The following is an 18,813-nucleotide window of genomic DNA, read 5'->3' on the forward strand; positions in this document are numbered from 1 at the left end:
ACATTTCCTTTGATTTATTTATCCTATAATTATCTACATGTTGTTTATTGATTTGCTTTTTCTTGTGTTCTCACAAACACAAACGTTGAATAAACAGGCTTAATCTAGAAGTGACAAAATACTGAGTTATTAGCATGTGCAATTGTCATTATATACTATATGTTTTCATGCCTGGATGAGTTGTTGGCAATAAGAACAAAAGATGCTTTAGTCAGAGCAGGAGGAGAGGAAGACCACCACTGCCAAAATGATAAGAACTGTAAGAACTGAGAATAAAAATAACATTTTCAAATCCTCTCCAAAAATGTTTTAAATAAAAACGTTAACAGAGCAGAATGTTTTTAACTTTCAAGCATCAGCTCTCATCATCCACAGCCCCTCCAGTGATGTGATCAGTTTTATTATCTGAGGTTTTGGGGTCATTTTTTGAGATTGTGTTTTAAAACGATTTGTATCGGTTAACACTTGCAGCAAATGCATTCGCTGCTATACTTCATATGCTGACATTTTTATATCGATCGGCCTGGGGTGTGAATGGTTGTCTCATGTTTATGTGTGTGCATATATTGTGTACATGTGTATGTGTGTCTGGCAGTGTGTGTCTTACCTCCTGAGAGAGGAAAGGGATGATCTGAGCACAGATGGCACTGAGACGCTTGACAATCTCCGCCTGTGATGGAAAAAGAGAGAGAGAGAGAGAGAGAGAGAGAGACAGAAGGAGAGGGAAGGGGGGATATATAATCATGTTGCATATTGTAAGATCATAAGCACACAATGAACACAGAGCATATGATACACCTCTACAGCACATTAAGCCTTTGTTGCATTTAAGCACGTTCTTAATGAGCGAGGAGTTCTGTCAGTGACATCTCTATGAAGAAGGAGAAGGAGGTTGTGTGGGAATGTGGGCGGGAGCAGCCGAGGTGGCTCCAGTCATCGTCTCATCTTTTAGCACCTTCACACTCTCATTTAGCTCAGCCTCACACACTCTCATCCACTTCAGTCCTCTCTCCATCCCTTGCTCTCAACACACACACTAACATATGTGCAAACAAGCACGCACTTTTCCAAAGAGCACAAAACCTCAGAGAATTTCTCTCTCAGGCTCACCACCTGTCACATTTGTCCATTTCATAAAAACTTGGAAAATTCATACAAATGATTTTTCTTGGTCTGTAAATGGTGAGAGCTACACACACACACACACGCACACACAAATTGCAAACCCATTCTCTGAATAGAGCTGCCAACACAAACATACAAAAACAAAAGCGCACACACACACAGACACAAACACTGAACCTCTGCGGTGTGTCTAATTCTATCTGTCTGAGTGCCCTTAGCCTCATTTTGTTCTCTTCTTCACTCAGCCGTTCTCTCTTTTTCTACAACAGCTCTCACACTGAGCCATTATTACCCTATTCATCCTCTTCGTCCCGTTCCTCTCCCCCTCTTTCTCTCTCTCTCTCTCTCACATCTCCCTCGCCTCCATTTGTCTGGTTTTCTTCCATCTTTCTATTTTTCTACATTATTTCCTTTCTCTCTATTATAATTTGTCCTCACTCTATTCGCGCAGCTGCCTTTTTTCTTCCTTCATAACATCAGTTGATCTCATCTGTTTTTTCTTTGTTGCTCTGCTGATATATTTGATATTTTGTCAGTTTTTCTTCCTTCTCTCTTTTTCTCACTCCATCCTCACTAACATGTGTTCCTGGCTTAAATGATATTGGAGAGGAAGAGAGACAGACAGCGAGGGCACCGCAATGACTGACAGGGCTGTATGCACACCATCGTACAAAGGCTCTCTCTCTCTCTCTCTCTCTCTTACACACACACAATCATCTAGCCTGTCAGTTACAGCCACTCTCATCATGACTTCATAAAAAGCTATCATCAGACACAGCTCCGTTCCAAGGACAGACACTGCCTCATCACATCATACCATGTACTGTATGCATCACACAGGACATGTGTCAATGTATGCATGCACATGTGTGTGTTGACCACACAGAGAGATGTGAGAATGGGAAAGGGAATGTCAACAGTAAAAAAATACACTTTTTTTCCAGCTAGAAAATGATGATAATATTAGTTAAATTCAGAGACTTCTTGTCTTCCTGTATTCAATTACGGTACGTCTTTATTTCCTGAAACGTCTGTCAGCCTGCCTGACTTTCTCCTGCTTTGCTTCGATCTGTTCCGTTGTTGCAGCTGGAAGTCAAACAAAGCACTCCCATGTACAGGAACCAGCATAAAGTTCTTACCGCCATTCTGTACTAATACCATAAGAACCCAGCAACAGTGCACAAACCTCACCATGTTCGCCCTGTTAGCAGGTAGCTCTGACAGGCTCCTTTAACAAATATATCTGTTCCTCTGTTTGAACTGACCAAAGTTGGGAAAGATTCTCCAATATTTATTCAGCAACGTACTCAACCTGCAAAGTTTTTGAGATTATTGTTGAAAGAACTACTTGATCTGTAATAAACTGTGGAAATTCACGCACTCTTTCTTTCACTTAAGTGCTTCATCTAGTCTGAATATCTGTCCAAACTGAATAGAAATGAACTCAGCACAGTTGTCTTACACAGCTGCTTTCATTTTAACCTAGGTGGCTGTAACGTTGATCAAAAGCTTTACAAATAAACATAACCAGATAAATAGAAGAAGATTAAAGAGCTGAGTAGAAACAAACAGTACAAAGGAAAGAGACTTGGATGACCTGGATGATATAAAAGCTGTCAGATGGACTTTCAGTACTTTCAGAGCAATTTTCTATGTGGAAAAGTTCTATTCTGTGGTTACAAAAAGAATGAATTTGCCTCTTTGAATTGCAGCTAAAATGTTATCCAGGACCAAAAATTGGAATTCAGTGATCTAATGTGTTCATTGACTAATGGTTTTCCACATGACCAATTTGATTTTGATACCAATTAACCAATTATTGGAAAGCTAAACCAAAGTACTGTAGACAAAAAAGAAGCTTAGGATAAACATTTGGTTCTGTGTCTCATTTCTAATAAAGAACACAGACTGTAAACTGCTAATTAACAGATCTGAGCTGTGAAGTTGAGTGTTAATTCTCAACAGGTTTAGCAATAAATGAGACATACATTTATTCATTTAAAACACAATGTTGAAGAGTAAACTTCTGCACACCAATAAGACATCAATGAACCAATGAGTTTTACAACAGAATCAAGCTGAGCTGGGCTAAAGTGGTCCGAGCCAGGACAGCTGTCGGAGACACACACAGCGCAGTCTCGTTAAAAAAAACGGCCAAAGTACAGGCACCGGGAAGCGTGGGCCGGATGAACCGATGAATGGATGGGAAGATGGAAAGGAAGAGTGGGGGGGGGGGCTAGTCAATAAACACCTGAGGGCAGATATGCTGCCAGCTGGCATGGAGACATACAGTCACACACAGAGAGGCTTTAGGTGAAACAGAGATAAAATATAGGTGAGGGAGAGAGAAGAACAGCTTTTCAATTTCCCCAAAACACAAAAGACTGGGAGTATAAAATTAGAAGAAGGAGAAGGAAGGAAAAGGGACACACATGCTCTTTGCAACTGGTTGTATACGTATCTCTCACACGCACACACACACACACACACACAGAGCACATTTAGACTTGCCATCTTGTCAGATTATTGACAGGATGATAAAAATACAAACCAGGAAAATACACAGAGCCTGGCTGCTGTATAATGATCTAACTGAGATGTGTAAAAGATAAGACAGCATTATGTTGTTATATGCTTCCAAACCTAAACTATGTCAATACTATACATGCGCAGCTGTTTCCTAAGAATGGGCAGGTCTAAACACTAAAAGCCTGCCTACAAAGCACTTCAAAGACATGAGACACTGCCAGAGACACTGATTTATTTTAAATGATCACAAGGACTGTCAGAGTGAATGACAGCATGTAAGATAAGACTGTGAGTTGAATACAGGAAGCACGATGTGGCTTAGCTAAAGTGTATCAAATGATATATATGTGGTCACAATGTTTTTCTACTGTACGACACTTTCTTTGACTTCAGCTCCTCTGTCTGCATACATTTTTTACAAATGGATGGATGTGAAAACACTGTATAAGATCAATGCAAAACACAACAGCTGTATTTAAAGTGCAGGCGACAACAAAGTAAATGGGGAGAGCGTGGCATCCTTTCTGAAATATTACATCTGCAATGGGTGGTCAGCAGAAATGATGTGATGTCTAAAGGTAAAGGTCATTAATTTCAAAGCAATGAATTTGTTTTTGACCAATTCAATCAAGTAGAAATTCAGAAAGAAACCGTACTACTTCTGTTCCGTTCAGCTCTGTGGACCAGAATGCACCAAAGAAACAGAGAGACCAGCTTTGTATCAGAGGCATAATTCTCACTGTTTGACTGGAAAAATCTCATTCTTCTGCACTTACTTTGCAATTGCTATCACTATAGCTGCTGCTTTCTCCACCCACATGTTTAACCCACAGCACAAACGCAACACACTCCTGCCTGTTCAGTGAAGGCTGTCAAAAGGCATTCTGGAGAAGGTAGAAAACGACTAACTGAAGTAGAAATATTCCAGACAGGTGGGTAAATGAGGCGGTGGGTGCCCTAAAAAAGAAAACACTCATAAAATAAACCATTGCAGATGGATGATGAGACTGTATGTGGACTTTTTAAGTCATTACAATTTATAATTAATTAGCTACAAATAATAAAATAAATACAAATAATCTGAATGTTGACGCGGTGTTACTGGAGAAGGAGCTGCACCCCAACTGCTTTCTCACAATGACAAGACATCCTGTGCTGTGTAACTGTATCTCAGGCTTGCACAAGATGTAGCACCTAATAAATGCAGGCTGATATGTAATACCTAAAAATGAAGACTAGACAGAACTGGCACACATTTTTCCTCACACACTTTTCACTCTCAGCAACAACGGGGAAGCCACTTCCCTGTGAAAGATCAGCATTGTATTTGGTCTCCCAGTGTGATGGCAAGCAACAGTGACCATGTTCATCTTGCCAATAAAGCTTGGTGAATTTGAATGTGATGAGCGTGGGTTGAGATTGGCACGGGAGGAGGAAGATGGTGCCCAGTGTGCTCTGGCACTGCCAGCTGTGCCAGCCTCTGAGTCTCACTATGGCTGAGCGAGCCAGCATTATGTGTGTGTGTGTGTGTGTATGATACACCTCCACTCAGTCTAACTACTCTTTGCTGTCTCTCATAGCATGCTATGTTCTTCTTACACCTAGTACTGCTCGCTTACTCGTTACTTGAACAGTTGTTGGTTTGAATCCTTGGAAACAGGTTGGTGAAAAAATGAGCAATGGTTCAACAAAGAGAACTGAAGCTCCAATTACAGAAGAATCCAGCTGCAAATCACTGTTCAAGATGAATGCATTCCATAGCGAGAATGTGAAACATGATGGTAATGAAAAAAAACATGCATACCCAGTCAACTTCACCTTGGTAGAAAAAACCTGTTACACAAAATAGTTTGGTGAAGACGTTGCTGAGGCTCTGACCTTTGGAGCTCCTGTGATGGGTGGATCATAAAGGAACTCTTCTGTTCTGGGTAAATGCTCCTAAATAAAAATGTCAAATACCTTTTTGAACATTTGTCTATTTTTTTTTAATGGTGTAGTAATTCAAACTTCAAAACTTTCCAAAAAAAGTTTAGAAAACAGTTTATTGTCGTATAATATTAATTGATTTAGTACTGATAATAAATCAGCATCACATTGCATCATTGGACAGGCGTGATGTCTGCTTGCTGTAATGTTTACATCTATCAAAAGCAAATCATTGGACAGCAGCATTTTCTTTTTTCCCTTCAAAAAGCAGTTAACATGCTGTAAAGTCATTTTGGACAGTAATATCATGCTACTCGGCCAAGATTACACTCCACAGATGTGAAGATACTCTCTACTTTCTGGTCTACTTGGAGTGTACGCTAGATCAATTTTCCAAATTTCTACACAATATTTTTTTTACTGCTTTAAAATTTAAGAAAAAATAGCAACATAATCTGTCAGTTATCCAGCATCCCTGTGCCTTACAACCTTTGTAGTATGTGTGCATGGCTGCAGACCAACACAGGTTGGTCTGCAGCAATGACTTGTTTTCAAGTCAGAGGGTGTGTACATATCACACACACACAAACACAATGCTGGAGTTTATCTCTGTCCCCATGCTTTCTAATTGGGCTGCTCTCTCCTCTGTGAACAGTTTAAGGTAAATATTTGCAGCCAGTGACGTACTAATCACCCACTGATTGGGGTTGCAGACGCAGAGCAGTTCAATGAGCAGCACCCCCACCTCACTCCCTCTTTTATCTTCTTTTTTTTCTCCTTCCAATCAGTCTCCTCTCTCTATACTGCTGGCTCATTTTCCCACTTCCACAGTCTCTCTCTCTCTCTCTCTGTCCTCGCGCTCAATTTTCCCTCAGTGCACTTGGCCTTGCTCCTTTGCTCTCTCTCTGCCCTCCTTCTCATTCTCCCTCTCTCCTTTCTCCTTCCTGCTCCATCTCTGTGCCCTGCTTCTCGCTCAGACTCTCCCTCTCTTTTCTTTTCTTGCTCAGTCTTGTTTTTTCCTCTCTCCACATTCTCTCTCTCCCTCTCTCCTCTGGGCAGCATGCCAGCTTCTCTTCCCTGGCGTGGAGCCATCTCCTCTCCTTCACTTCGCCTCCTCCTCTTCTTCCTCCTCCTCCTCTTCCCCTCCCTCCCTTCCTCCATCCCCCTTGCCTCTGATTGATGGCCCCTCTATTCTGGAAGGAGAGGAAGGGAAACAGGGGGGAGGGGGGGGGCAGCAGCATAGCACACATAAACACTTACACACATGTCCATGCACGCACTTTCAGAATTGTGCACACACATATAACTACAGACACAAAAGCCACCGCAAACAGTTGTGTGCACGAACATGCACACACACACTAAAGAGTACCAATCCAAACAGAGCAGAGCAGAGCACACATACACAGAGCTGTGTGCAGAGCAGGCAGCCTCCCAGCATGAGACCAACACACACATACATTCTCTGACACACACACACAGACACATAAAAACACTGATTCAACCTTCAGTGCAGAACCAATACAAGATAGGCAGCGGACCAGGCAGCAGAAACATTTAGAATGAAAAATACAGACAGACAGCTCTCTTCTACACTCTCACAAACACACACACTCACACATGAAGGTCCAACATGGTTAGAAACATGGACTTACAATAACTTTATGCACAAATACATAGGTTCAAGGGCTCAGGTGTAGTATTGCCCCTAGATCTGTAAATAACAGATATACACACACAGGGATCTTACTATGAGATACAAAATCTGTGCCTCACAGTTGGTGTTGTAGTTTTATAGCTTTCTACACCTCTCTCTCTCTCTGACTAAATTATACACTAAGCTATTAGTCATATTCACAGTGTGCCAGCTGGTGAGCTTGCATTGACAGACTGCATACGGCTTCAAACTCTTGTCGTCCGCAATACAATCAGACACAAAATAGCCAGAGTGGCAGAGCTGGCTGCACAAGGCATGCATGCATGGAAAGGCATTCAAAGATGTGTACATGCACAGGCATACACACACACACAAATGAAACATGAATGCACTATGGCACAACACTGCACAGTTCCTAATATCTGCTTTATAGCCACGGGCAGAGCTTGGATCGGGCCGGCACAGACTGAGTGCTGGAACATCCGAGTTTATCCCCACATTAGAACTTTTATTGCAAGTCAATACCTCCTGGCAAAATGTGACCAAGACCAAAACGTCCTTGCACTAAGGTGGATTCAAAAATACAAAAAAAAACTACTGTACAACCTGAATTTATTTGCTGCTGCAACTTTCTCCTGTTGCTAACTTCAGACCATGTGTACAGGTGCCACTACAGATGAACACTAAGTCTTCTTTATCATCACACTTTTTATATTAACATGACAACGCATTTGCTTTCACGCATTATTTTGGTAATCACTCTTAACACATCTTACTGAAACAGAGAAGCAGTCATAGGAGCAGCTTATATATTTTGATAGCATCTTAGCATTGAAACACTGCCACATTAGTAGTATTAGTTTATTGTCACTTTCAGCATACATATTCAGCATTTTTTTTTAAATGTGAAATACCGTTCTTCACAATGCTCAACACACATCATTCACACTCTAAAAATCTAATCACCCTTCTAAAAAAAACAAAAACAATACACACATTAAAAACACAATGAGATGTAAAGTCCAAGGACAGCTTAAAGCCAATAAAATATTTGGCAGGTATTTGGTCATTAGTTCTCATTTTCCTGCAGTCCACATTCATTTTTAAAAACGGGACATTCATCTAATAATTGTTGAAATATTTCATGAAAGATTATAATCACTAAACTCCTACAATTTGGAGACACCTAGTTTGGAGTCGCTTGTATGCAAAAACTGTAGCTAACTGGTAAAGAAGATTATTATGATATAAAATCTATTATTGATACTGTGTTAAAAATACACGTGTTAATATCTGTAATAATCCAGATCCAATGTATTCTGGATCTATCTATGTATCTAGTGACACTGATTAAAGCATTGTTGCTGTTGCCTGTACGTTGTGTTTTTTTGTTTTTTCACACTGTTATTTGTACAGCACATGATGCAAAGTTGAATGAAATTATAGTATTATAGTATAGTATTATAGTATCTCCTTCACAACAACAACAAAAAAACCAACACAACAAAGCCTTCCATAAATAAGAATGCTAACCTTTATAAGATAGAAAAATAAAATAATATGTATCAAAGATGTCAACACAAATCAGGTAATACAAATAAAGTATTCACAATATCACCAGAAAAAGTAAACAGCTACCACTGCACATGCAGCACGTTGCAAATTTACCAAGCTGAACTGAAGAATGCTGTTAGCAGGCCTGACCCAATCGCCTGCTGTTTGTTGCATGTGTAAAAAGGAACTGTAGACAATGTCTAGACTTGATTCTCCAGATGCTGTCCGGACTTCATGTGTGAAAATGGCTAAAGATAAAAGCCGCGTGCTGTGCAATGGTTCACTCACAGTACTGCCAACCTATTTGTTCCATTTCAAGAACTGGTCACAAACACGGTGCAAGCGTACACACATGCAGAGAGATGCAAATACATTCGGCGAAGCTATGCATAGCTCCTCTGCCAGAGTGACAAAGCTATTACGCTAAAAGGCTATAGCTCCCTGGGAATTTAATCACTCATTTTTCTCTTTATTTTTCAGTTCTCTTTCTCTCAACTTCAATTCGATCATTCCTACAGGGTTATACCTCACTCTTACCAGCTCCTCCTCTCTTTCTGTACGCCTCATTATTCACAAATGAGCTCTGTTACACATACAAAGGCATACACTCACAGGGTTGAAGAGAGAGAGAGAGAGAGAGAGAGAAAGAAGGAAACAGAGGGAGAGACATCAAAGCTGCACACGGAGAGCACAGATGCAACATCATGTGAAAAGAGGGACTGTACCACTGATCAGAGGGAGTTCAAACGCACACCGTAAACACACACATAATGTAATTTGACCCCTTAAAAAACCTCTTCTAGTTGACCCACATATGCAGGCTCGTCTTAATCCAGGCCTTTAAATAAAACCAGTTAAAAAAATCCAACCACAACCATGGGATTATGGCCTGACTGGAAGGTGGGATTGAAGAGAGAAAAATATGAGGCAGAGGAGATGGAAAGAGTGAGACAGGGACAGAAGGAACGAGAGAGAAGCCCAATCCTATTATGAACCAAAGCAGTGAGTTAAAATGAAGGCATCTCTTGCTTGAACTCTCTTCCTTTCTCATTCTCATTCACTCTCTCTCCCCAGTGAGATAAGGATTCAGGTCACAACTTTAGCCAAATATACAATCCAAACACACACACACACACACACACTGCACACACGTGTACAAGCACATACATAAAAAGGCCAGACAGCTCAGACTAATTAGGCAGGAGGATGAGCATACACACATTTTTTATACAATGCAAGCAGATAAACATTCTCTTATGTGAGCTCCCTCTTCTGCATGTTCACTCTTTTAATCCTCCTTAGTCCATTTTTTCTGTTTATTCTCTTTTCTGTCCCTTGTTTTCAGCTAAATTCAAATATGCTTTTCTACTTGCCTGCTAAGAAATTCAAACAAATTGCTTTATGACATGAACTCACATAAAAGTGAAAAAAAATGACTGGACTACTGACTGTGTTTCAGTCACACAGGGACAAACACACACACACACAGTATACTCCACACCCTCAGCCTCATATGTGTGGTGGTGAAATGAAAGGAGGGAACAGGAAGGAAGGACAGCCAGCTGCTTCATCTGTCCTCAGGAGTCCACAGGGGAAACAGTCTGGCTGCCGAGCATCCTGACTGTCAAACACAGCCTCCTATAATATCCTGCCTGCTCTGTGAACCACGCACTCTCTTTATCTAGCATGCTGATACACTATGTAAAGGCTATATATATGCTAACACTGATTCTGTGTGTATAGGGTGTGAATCTGGTCTTTATTCTGGAGTAAAGGAGGCACAGGCATTACAGAGATGCTGCAGCTTCAGCATGTTTGTTTTAATGCCCATATGTCTGCAACATAACAAAAAACACTAGCTTATACTATAGGATTTATATAAGAGCACTGGTCACAATGTATTCTGCCATCCAATGTAATAGTTTCTTATTATATTAGGTTTTATATTTTGCTTTACTGGTTCCCAGCTGCTAATTTTGAGGCTTTTATCTCATGCTGTTATTATCCTAAATGGCTTAAAATTAGTAACCAGCTAGGGGTCCACTATCCAGCTCAAGGACACGCTGACACACTGCTCTCTCTCTCTCTCTCTCTCTCTCACACACACACACACACACACACACAACTTAGCCACCTCTTTTGCCTGTTAGTCTGCATATCTGACTGCATATCTGACACCAAACATATCTGACACCAGAAGAATTCCATCACTGGGGTGTTAACACGATAACTGTACCAGGCTCATGTTTTTTTTGTTTTTTTTTTAATGATTTAGATGATTGCAGGGTTTTAGCTTTATTCATGATCAAAATATGTACGGTAAATGATTCAGATGTTACAAATTGAGCATTTAATTCAAGGTAAAAATGTTGTAGAAGAACAAAGGAGGACTTTTCCTTGCTCATTTCATAGGTGTGCAGTATTTGAGACACTTGAGTTTCAGTTTTATAAGGTCACATTAGCAAAAGCTGGGAATGTGTGCAACAAATTATACTTGAATTTAGAGCAGCAGTAACCAAGCAAGAAATTATGACTGATATGAGAGTTTACCGGGAAAACGATAGTAGTGGTCACATTGTATGACGGTTAATACACAAATTGCATGTAAAATCTGCCAACTGATGTAGAACATGTCAGCCAAAGCCAAGAAAATGGAATAGAAGTTTGTTGCAGATGACAGATGTTTGCCCTGTAACACTGTGACGGGTCTGTTTAACACAAACTATACGTTTCTAATTAAATGACAGTGACAAAGTAACAGTGACAGAAAAACTAAACTACAACTAAACGACAAGATTAAAGTCAATGATTCATTTTTTCAACCATTCACCTTTCTAGCCTCTCAGCTAACAATGCTTTTATTTGAGCATCCTGCAGTTCGATTTGTAAACGTATCAAAACCACCAAGAAGACTAGCACAACATTGCCCAGTCTCATCTTCTACTTGGCTAATAAGAGGTAAACAAATTTGCATTTTCAACCCCAGCTTCATAACATTTTCTAACATGCAGAATTTCTCCAGCAAACCTAAAATTGGTGTCACAGCTTAGTGTCACAGCTCAGTGTTAACCTTCTGTAAAATCCTGTGTTATAATCAGCCAACCACGCAGGCCAGACTCAGAAAGGCAGCCACTTCTTTCCTTGGGATATTGATTTCTAAATAAATCAGGGTGACATTTATGCACACCTAAAAGCGGTAATCATTGTACACACACTATCATAATGAATTAACAAGAGCAGGTCATCCAAATTGGAGTCAAAGACAGGATTTTCCTGTTTCCTGTGATATGATTGTGGAAAGGCTGAGGAGGAGAGTGGCTATATGATGCAACGTAAGCTCAGGCCTTCATGCGCTGCCATTTCCTTTTTAAGATATAATAAAGACATTAATGTGTGCTGTTTAGTTCAGATAGGAAAGTGCTGTGGTGCAGTGACATTGTGAGGATGAGCCCCTGATGTTATCTGATTATTTTTTGATGCACAGTCAGATCCCAGCACACTCGTAGAGAATGCGCTTACAGATGCAGTTAGTGAAACGCTGCCACAGTAACTTCCTCTTAGGCCCCAGGGATCTGCAGGAGGACACTGTCCCAGCAAAGAAATCATATACGCAGATGCTGAAATCACAAATAGCTTCTGAAACTGCAATGATGTACAATCAATGTATGTGTATTTGTCAAAACTGACACTGAAATGAAGGCCTGTCATACAGTAAGCATCTATGGCTCCAGTGCTTTCCATCTGCCTGGCCCTCAAATACACAATAAGGTCTATTTAATACCAACTTATATATAATTGTATATGTTTTAAACCAGAATGATGGACCTGTGAAGAGCATTTTCTGAATGTTTAGCTGCTGTGACCGACTGTCTTCTTGTTGTAGCGACACAGCTGTGGGCTCTGTCTGATCTCTTCCACTTCCTGCCTTCCACATTTTCACATTCTCTGCACTCTGGTCACAAGGTTTTATAGGCAGTCGCTGCCTCTGGTTGGACACAAGTCTAAACAAAGCTCCTCTTTCTCTTCACCGTCTGCCATCATCTCCTCATTCTGCTGCTAGAAATAACTGTCAATCCATTCACCTCGCACCTTAGACAAGACATGCAGCACATGATCCTATCTGTAAGCTGCCCTGTGCCAACTTACATGGGGCTGAAATTTCACATATGTGCATGTGCACATAGCAGGGGGTACAGTCAATAAGTACCCCGGCCCCAGATGTGCTACATCAATGAATATAGAACAACCACAGAGAGCAGTGTAAAGTCCTTCTAGCCTCTCCCTCCTCCTGGTGATACAGCGAGTGTATATATGATATGATATGATATGATAATGGAAGTGAACCTGGAGAGATGCTGTGTGTCTGTGTGTGAGCGCATGTATGTCACTGTCTCCATACAGCTGAGAGACGGAGGGGGAGATGTTATCATTCTTCAGTCCTTATATTGTTCAGATATAATCATCAGACAGAGAAGAAGAGAGTGAGTGAGAGTGAAAGAAAGAGAGAGAGAGAGGCTAAAGACCAAGTGGGAAATTTAAAAAGTGAAAGAGAGAGAGAGAGATAGATGAGGAAAAATCAAAAGAGGCTCAAAGGAAGGGTAGGAAGGAAAGAGATGACTGTTACAGCTCAATTAATGCTGGGACATGAGATGGCCCTGCCACTGATAATGACAGAGCGTGCACTAGAGAAAGAGACGGAGAGGGGAGAGAGGCAGTGATCTTGACAGGATGTTAGGAGGAAGCTGGAGGGGGGAGACGAGGGAGGAGGAGGAGGAGGTGGAGAGGAAATAAGAGCAGATACTGTTAAATCTATTCATGATTCATTATTTCTCGCTGCAGCTCAGAGCTCCCTCCCTCTCTTGATGTCTCTCTCTTTTTCTCTGCCCCCTCACCCTCTTTTTTCCTTTTTCCCTCCATTGCTTTTCTTTCCTTGGCTCTCATTTTCATCTCCATCTCTTTTTTCCCCCTCATCTGTTCTATGAGGTCTTTATCTGTCTCTTCTAAGGCTCCATCCTTCCTGTTTACCCTCTCCTCTTTCATCCGTTCAATTAATCTCTAGCTCCTACTTTCCTTCACATCCCTGCTCTTACACTTTTTCCAGCATTAGATCTTTCAGTTTTTTTCCTCAGTTTCTTTCTTGCTCTGTTAGTGCTCTCTTTTTCATACACTCATATCTTCAGCCCTCATTTATTAAATCATCGTACTTTTTCCTATCCCACTTTTTATGTCTTCTTCCTTTGTTACATCCTCATCTCTTTGTACGTTGTCCTTGTCCGCTTTCTTTCTGTCTCAATAATTCCTCTGCTACATTTGTATCCTTATTCTGTTTTATACTATCTGTGCATTACGTCTCTTCTCTTTCTTTGTGATACGGTAAAGTCTTCTCTCTCACTAGTTCCCAACACTTCTTTCCTTTTTTACAGCCATCTTCTCCACATATGCACACTTCCTCCCTGTTGCTCAAACATATATTTTTTACCTTTCCTTTCTCTCACATCCCACCTGCTGGCTTTTTTTGTATCTTTCTTCACTGCTTCCTGACACCACACTGCTTCTTCTTCATTTCTTTCTTTCTCTTTTTTTTTACTCTAATTCGCCTGACTGCAGCTCTTTGGTCTCCTTCTGTCATTTCTTTCTTCCACTCTTCCTATTTTTTCCCCCACACATCTTCCTCTCTTGGCCTTCCTCTGTCATCCCCCCACCTATCCTCCTCCTCCTTTCCCTCCTTCCCCTCTCTCCATCTCTCAGAGGTGCAGCCAGCACCCCAGTCCATTTCTTCTTTTTGGCGACAAGAGCTGACAGTCCAGTACTGCCTGGCTTTTCTGCCAGCCATCTCTCTCTCTCTCTCTGTCTGTCTCTCTTTATCTCTGTTCCCTTCCTGATGAGTAATAGTTTCCCTTCTTGTGATTAAAGTAGAATTTTCACTGTATTTTGCAGTTTATGCTAAATCTAAAATGAGTAGTATTACATGACAAAAATTGTTGATTAATCACCACATCATAGTTATTTGACATTAACCTGAGGTGACCAACACAGGAATAAACAGGATACTTCTATTAAACTATACTTGTGTGGTAGTTTTTCCCATTTCCTGGTCTCTTATAACATGAGTCTTCCTCCTTCATTTTGCCTGTCTGTCTTTTCTTTCTTTGTGATTATTGCTCTGTCAATAGTTGTGTCTGCTCTCTTTTCTGCCAAAGCAACAATCCAACATAAAGTTCCCTTTGAGTCTGCTGCATTTGAAACCTTGGGTCACACCTCGGGTCCACGGCTGAAATTGGATTTTGGAGTAGTGTAGAAAAATCAGCCTGTCCTCACCAGACAAACTACAGCAGTGCTGAATTTTGTTACCAGTCGAATTGGTGCTCACATAGCCATGCACCTTTTCTTGTGGTCATGAGACACCACAGGCACAATCACAGCCAGGATATATGGTGGAGCATGGTGCTGCAGGCAGGTAGGAGAAGTTTGAAGTATATAAATGTAGTTTCAACCAAAAGTAGAACTTCAAAGACAATCACATGGTGTCACAGTACAATAAAGAGATTAAAGTTTAATATGATACCAACCATGTTAAATAGGCCCCTGTCACTCATATTTCTTACCCTTAACTTCAAGCATTGGACAACATCAGCCACGAGTGAAGTCTGAAGTATGTACACTGCACTCTGTTTGGACAGAAACCCACTGTTTGATGTCTCAGTGCTATAATTATCATGATAGCTAAATGACACAATGATTATGAGGTTAAGGTGCAGAGTGCAGAGGCTTTCATTTGAAGAGATGTCTTCAAACAATGAACTGTTATTCTGCATGCTGAGAGCTCATTGCACAATGCAAAAAAAACTGTTGTCCTGTCTTCTATGACAGCGCCTGACTCCACCACAGAGAGCGAGTTAGCATAGCAGATAGATATATACAGAGAACGGGAGACACAGGCAGTCACCTTAAACGGAATGCCATTCAACTGGATAATGATTCTGTCTATGTGCATGGAGGTCTGTCAACACTGAAGCACCGCAGGTTTCATGTCTGCTATGTGTCTGTCTGCCTTGACATTTACCTGACTGTCTGCCTGTCTTTGTGTATGCAATTTGACTGTCTCCTCTTCCTGTCGCACGGCACAGGCAGCAAATTAGCCGCAAGTGTGGGGACTGACAAGCACTCGCCTGCTCCTGAGAGCACACACTGCTCATCAGACACATGTCTTCATTCACTAGATCTCAGCAAGGACAAGTAGAAATGGTACACGATTTCCACTGACCTTCCTTTTTCAGCCCGGTATTTGGTCTTTACATTGTTAAGCTGATTTTACACACCTACCCAAACTAACACATACTACAGATATATAGCTAATCCTTGTCAATGTCAAGTGTCAGTCACTGCCAGCAACAACAAAGCAAAACATACAAGGGGTGATTGACAAGTCTATGGCCTAATAGAGGCCTAATAATAGAGGAAGTACATTTTATAAAACTTACTGCATTTATTATTTAACATAACATAGTCTTTTTCACACATAACCCATGTACAGATTCCAGACACCTCATATCTCTGTCAGCTCCTTCTTTTGTTTTGGGAATGAGCTACAAGTGAGGGTGCCAGATCATGTGGATAGGGCAAGGATTTGGTTTCAAAGCATTAGTCCAAAGCTGATCACATGAATGAAGCTGTAAATATCTGTAAACTTTGTCTGATGAAGGTGGCAGCATGTAGGACACAACATCACGCACACAGCTTCAAAAGCACCAGGAGCGAGGCTGCCAAAACAGGTCCTGAGGCAAAAGTAAGCGTTTGTGTCACCGCCAAATATCAAAATGTCTGCTGTAATCCATAACACTGATGTTATCACAACTTTATTAACTGGTGCTGACTTGCCTTTTTCATTTAACTGACACAGAAACACCACAGGTGTGTAACTTATGCCACAAACTCATTGCTCATATAATAATTCCAATGGCAATAGCACCTAGCCTCATGCTACCTTTACTAAAATTACAGCTGTCCTTTTGTTACTGACTAATCTACCAAATATAAAAAGAAAAAACTGCTTTTCCCTTCTCATCATCTTTCCACAGACGTGCACTAAAACACTTTAAACAGAAAGAGGAATACTTGTTATTATTTGGGTGTTGACTCTACATTTTACATTATGTTTTGCTAATAATTTGTTTACATACATGGAGCGCACTTAGTGGAAAAACAAAACCCTGAAGAGGACAGGGACAAGACAGTAGCACAAACCAACCCACACAAAATGACTCAGTTGCATGCAATGGGGTTTGTGTGTGTAAAATAATACACTCACCTCCTGCTGCAAACAGGAGTACACACACACACACACACAGCCACACAACAACAGTCTGACAATGTGTAGAACTCATACTGAATCCAGGCTTTCTTACCTGTTTGTGCATCTCAATGTTGAGACCATAGGACATTTCATAGTACTGTGGAGTCAAACACAAATGACAGAACCTTGTTAGCATTTTATTCACAGCACACATTAACATTCAGTCTTACACAATGTCTCCGGTTGAACATCTGTTGCTCAGCAGCCTGCGTATGTCACTGTTTGTCACTGTTTTAATGAAAGAGAGAGAGAAAAAATGGGAAAGAGGGAGAGGCAGTGTGTGTGTGTGTGTTTGGTATCACAAGTGTGTGTACTGTGTATAGGTAATGAGGTATTTATGTTTCCGTGTGTTATGTGTGATCACCATCTCGGCATGTGTTTGTTTGTCAGGGGTTTTAAACTGTGAGACTGTTTGTATCTACGTAAGGCTGCCAAATGAGCATGGCTCTGTCAGTGTGTGTTGTGCTGTGTGCATTTGTATACCTGTAGACACCATGTATTGTATTTAAATAAGAGTCTTTTCCGTATTATATTACATAATATTAACATAAAATCTGCAAGGTTTAAATGTAAACAAAAACACAGTGAGACTCTCCAAGCCCCATCCGAAGGTTTGTATTGTGACAACTACAGAACAAGGTGTAAATATAGTTTATATATTCTTGAGAAAAAAACACACAGTTACACTTGAGTTCACTCCCGTCTTCTGCTATCTGCCAAATTCTACACACAGAACCTTCTTGGCAGAGGAAACTAATTAGAGCCCACAAAGCAGCTCTGCTTCCCTTAACGTGCTACACAGGAAGTGAATTCCTATGATCAGATGTCATTAAAAGAGCTTAAAACAATCAAACAGATTCATCAATAATTCAATCAACTGTGACATTAATTGGCAGTGCTTTTGATACTTCAAGAAATGCCACACAGTCGCAGGCTCCAGCATCTCAAATATGTTTGTTATATGCTGTTTTTTTTGTCACAGGGCCATCTTTCATGTGAGCTGTAAAGAGGGTCAATAATGCATCATATCCGTGGAGAGTGTGCCATGCACTTATCATAATGTGTAAAATAATAAACATGCTGCTGGAACCTCTGACTGTCCATGTGCCCTTCCTAAATACATGGCTCTCTCTTCTGTGTGTGTACATCAGTAATGTTCTGTAATGGTGTTGGCGGTGAGCAGCATACAGACAGAGAGGATCCGTCATGGTGACAAAAGCATCCTCAGCCGCTGGATGAGCAACACTCTGACTGATGAGAGTGAGACATGCCTCTCTCTCCCTCTCTGTATTCTCTTGCTCATTTTCACATGATCGCTCTCTTCTCTCCATTTATTCCCCGCCTCATTCAGTCCCTCCCTCTCACTCCAATCTCTATCTTTCAGACGCTGTCAGCCTGCCTTTTCTCTCTCTCTCTCTCCCCCCTTTGCTTCTCTCTAGTTATTCCCTTTCTTCTATTGCTGGCTGTCAGACACTCTTTCTCCTCTCCATTTCTGTCTATTTCTCTATTTCCTGTCTCATTTTACTCACTTGCTATCTTTGTCTATCTGTCTCTATCCATATATGTACCTTTCTATCAAAATTCAAATTCCACATCACACTGTAGGAGTATTCTACTAAAGTAAATAATTTGGAATAAAAAGAAATGGTCTCTGCATAACTACACTACA

At 40.8% G+C, this 18,813-nt stretch overlaps 1 protein-coding gene across 4 annotated transcripts in view; it reads right to left on the minus strand.

Moving 5' to 3' along the window:
• tle2b (TLE family member 2, transcriptional corepressor b) overlaps positions 1-18,813 on the minus strand; it is a 69,376-nt gene that overhangs the window by 20,960 nt on the left and 29,603 nt on the right. For all 4 annotated transcript variants that reach the window (XM_028403007.1, XM_028403005.1, XM_028403006.1 and 1 more), the window contains 2 exons: positions 17,197-17,241; positions 608-670 (listed from right to left, as the gene is read on the minus strand). In XM_028403007.1, the coding sequence (XP_028258808.1) occupies positions 608-670; positions 17,197-17,241 (108 nt within the window). The remainder of the gene's footprint in view (positions 1-607; positions 671-17,196; positions 17,242-18,813) is intronic.

The sequence above is a fragment of the Parambassis ranga genome, chromosome 4, assembly GCF_900634625.1.
Source record: "Parambassis ranga chromosome 4, fParRan2.1, whole genome shotgun sequence".
Classification (NCBI taxonomy): domain Eukaryota; kingdom Metazoa; phylum Chordata; class Actinopteri; family Ambassidae; genus Parambassis; species Parambassis ranga.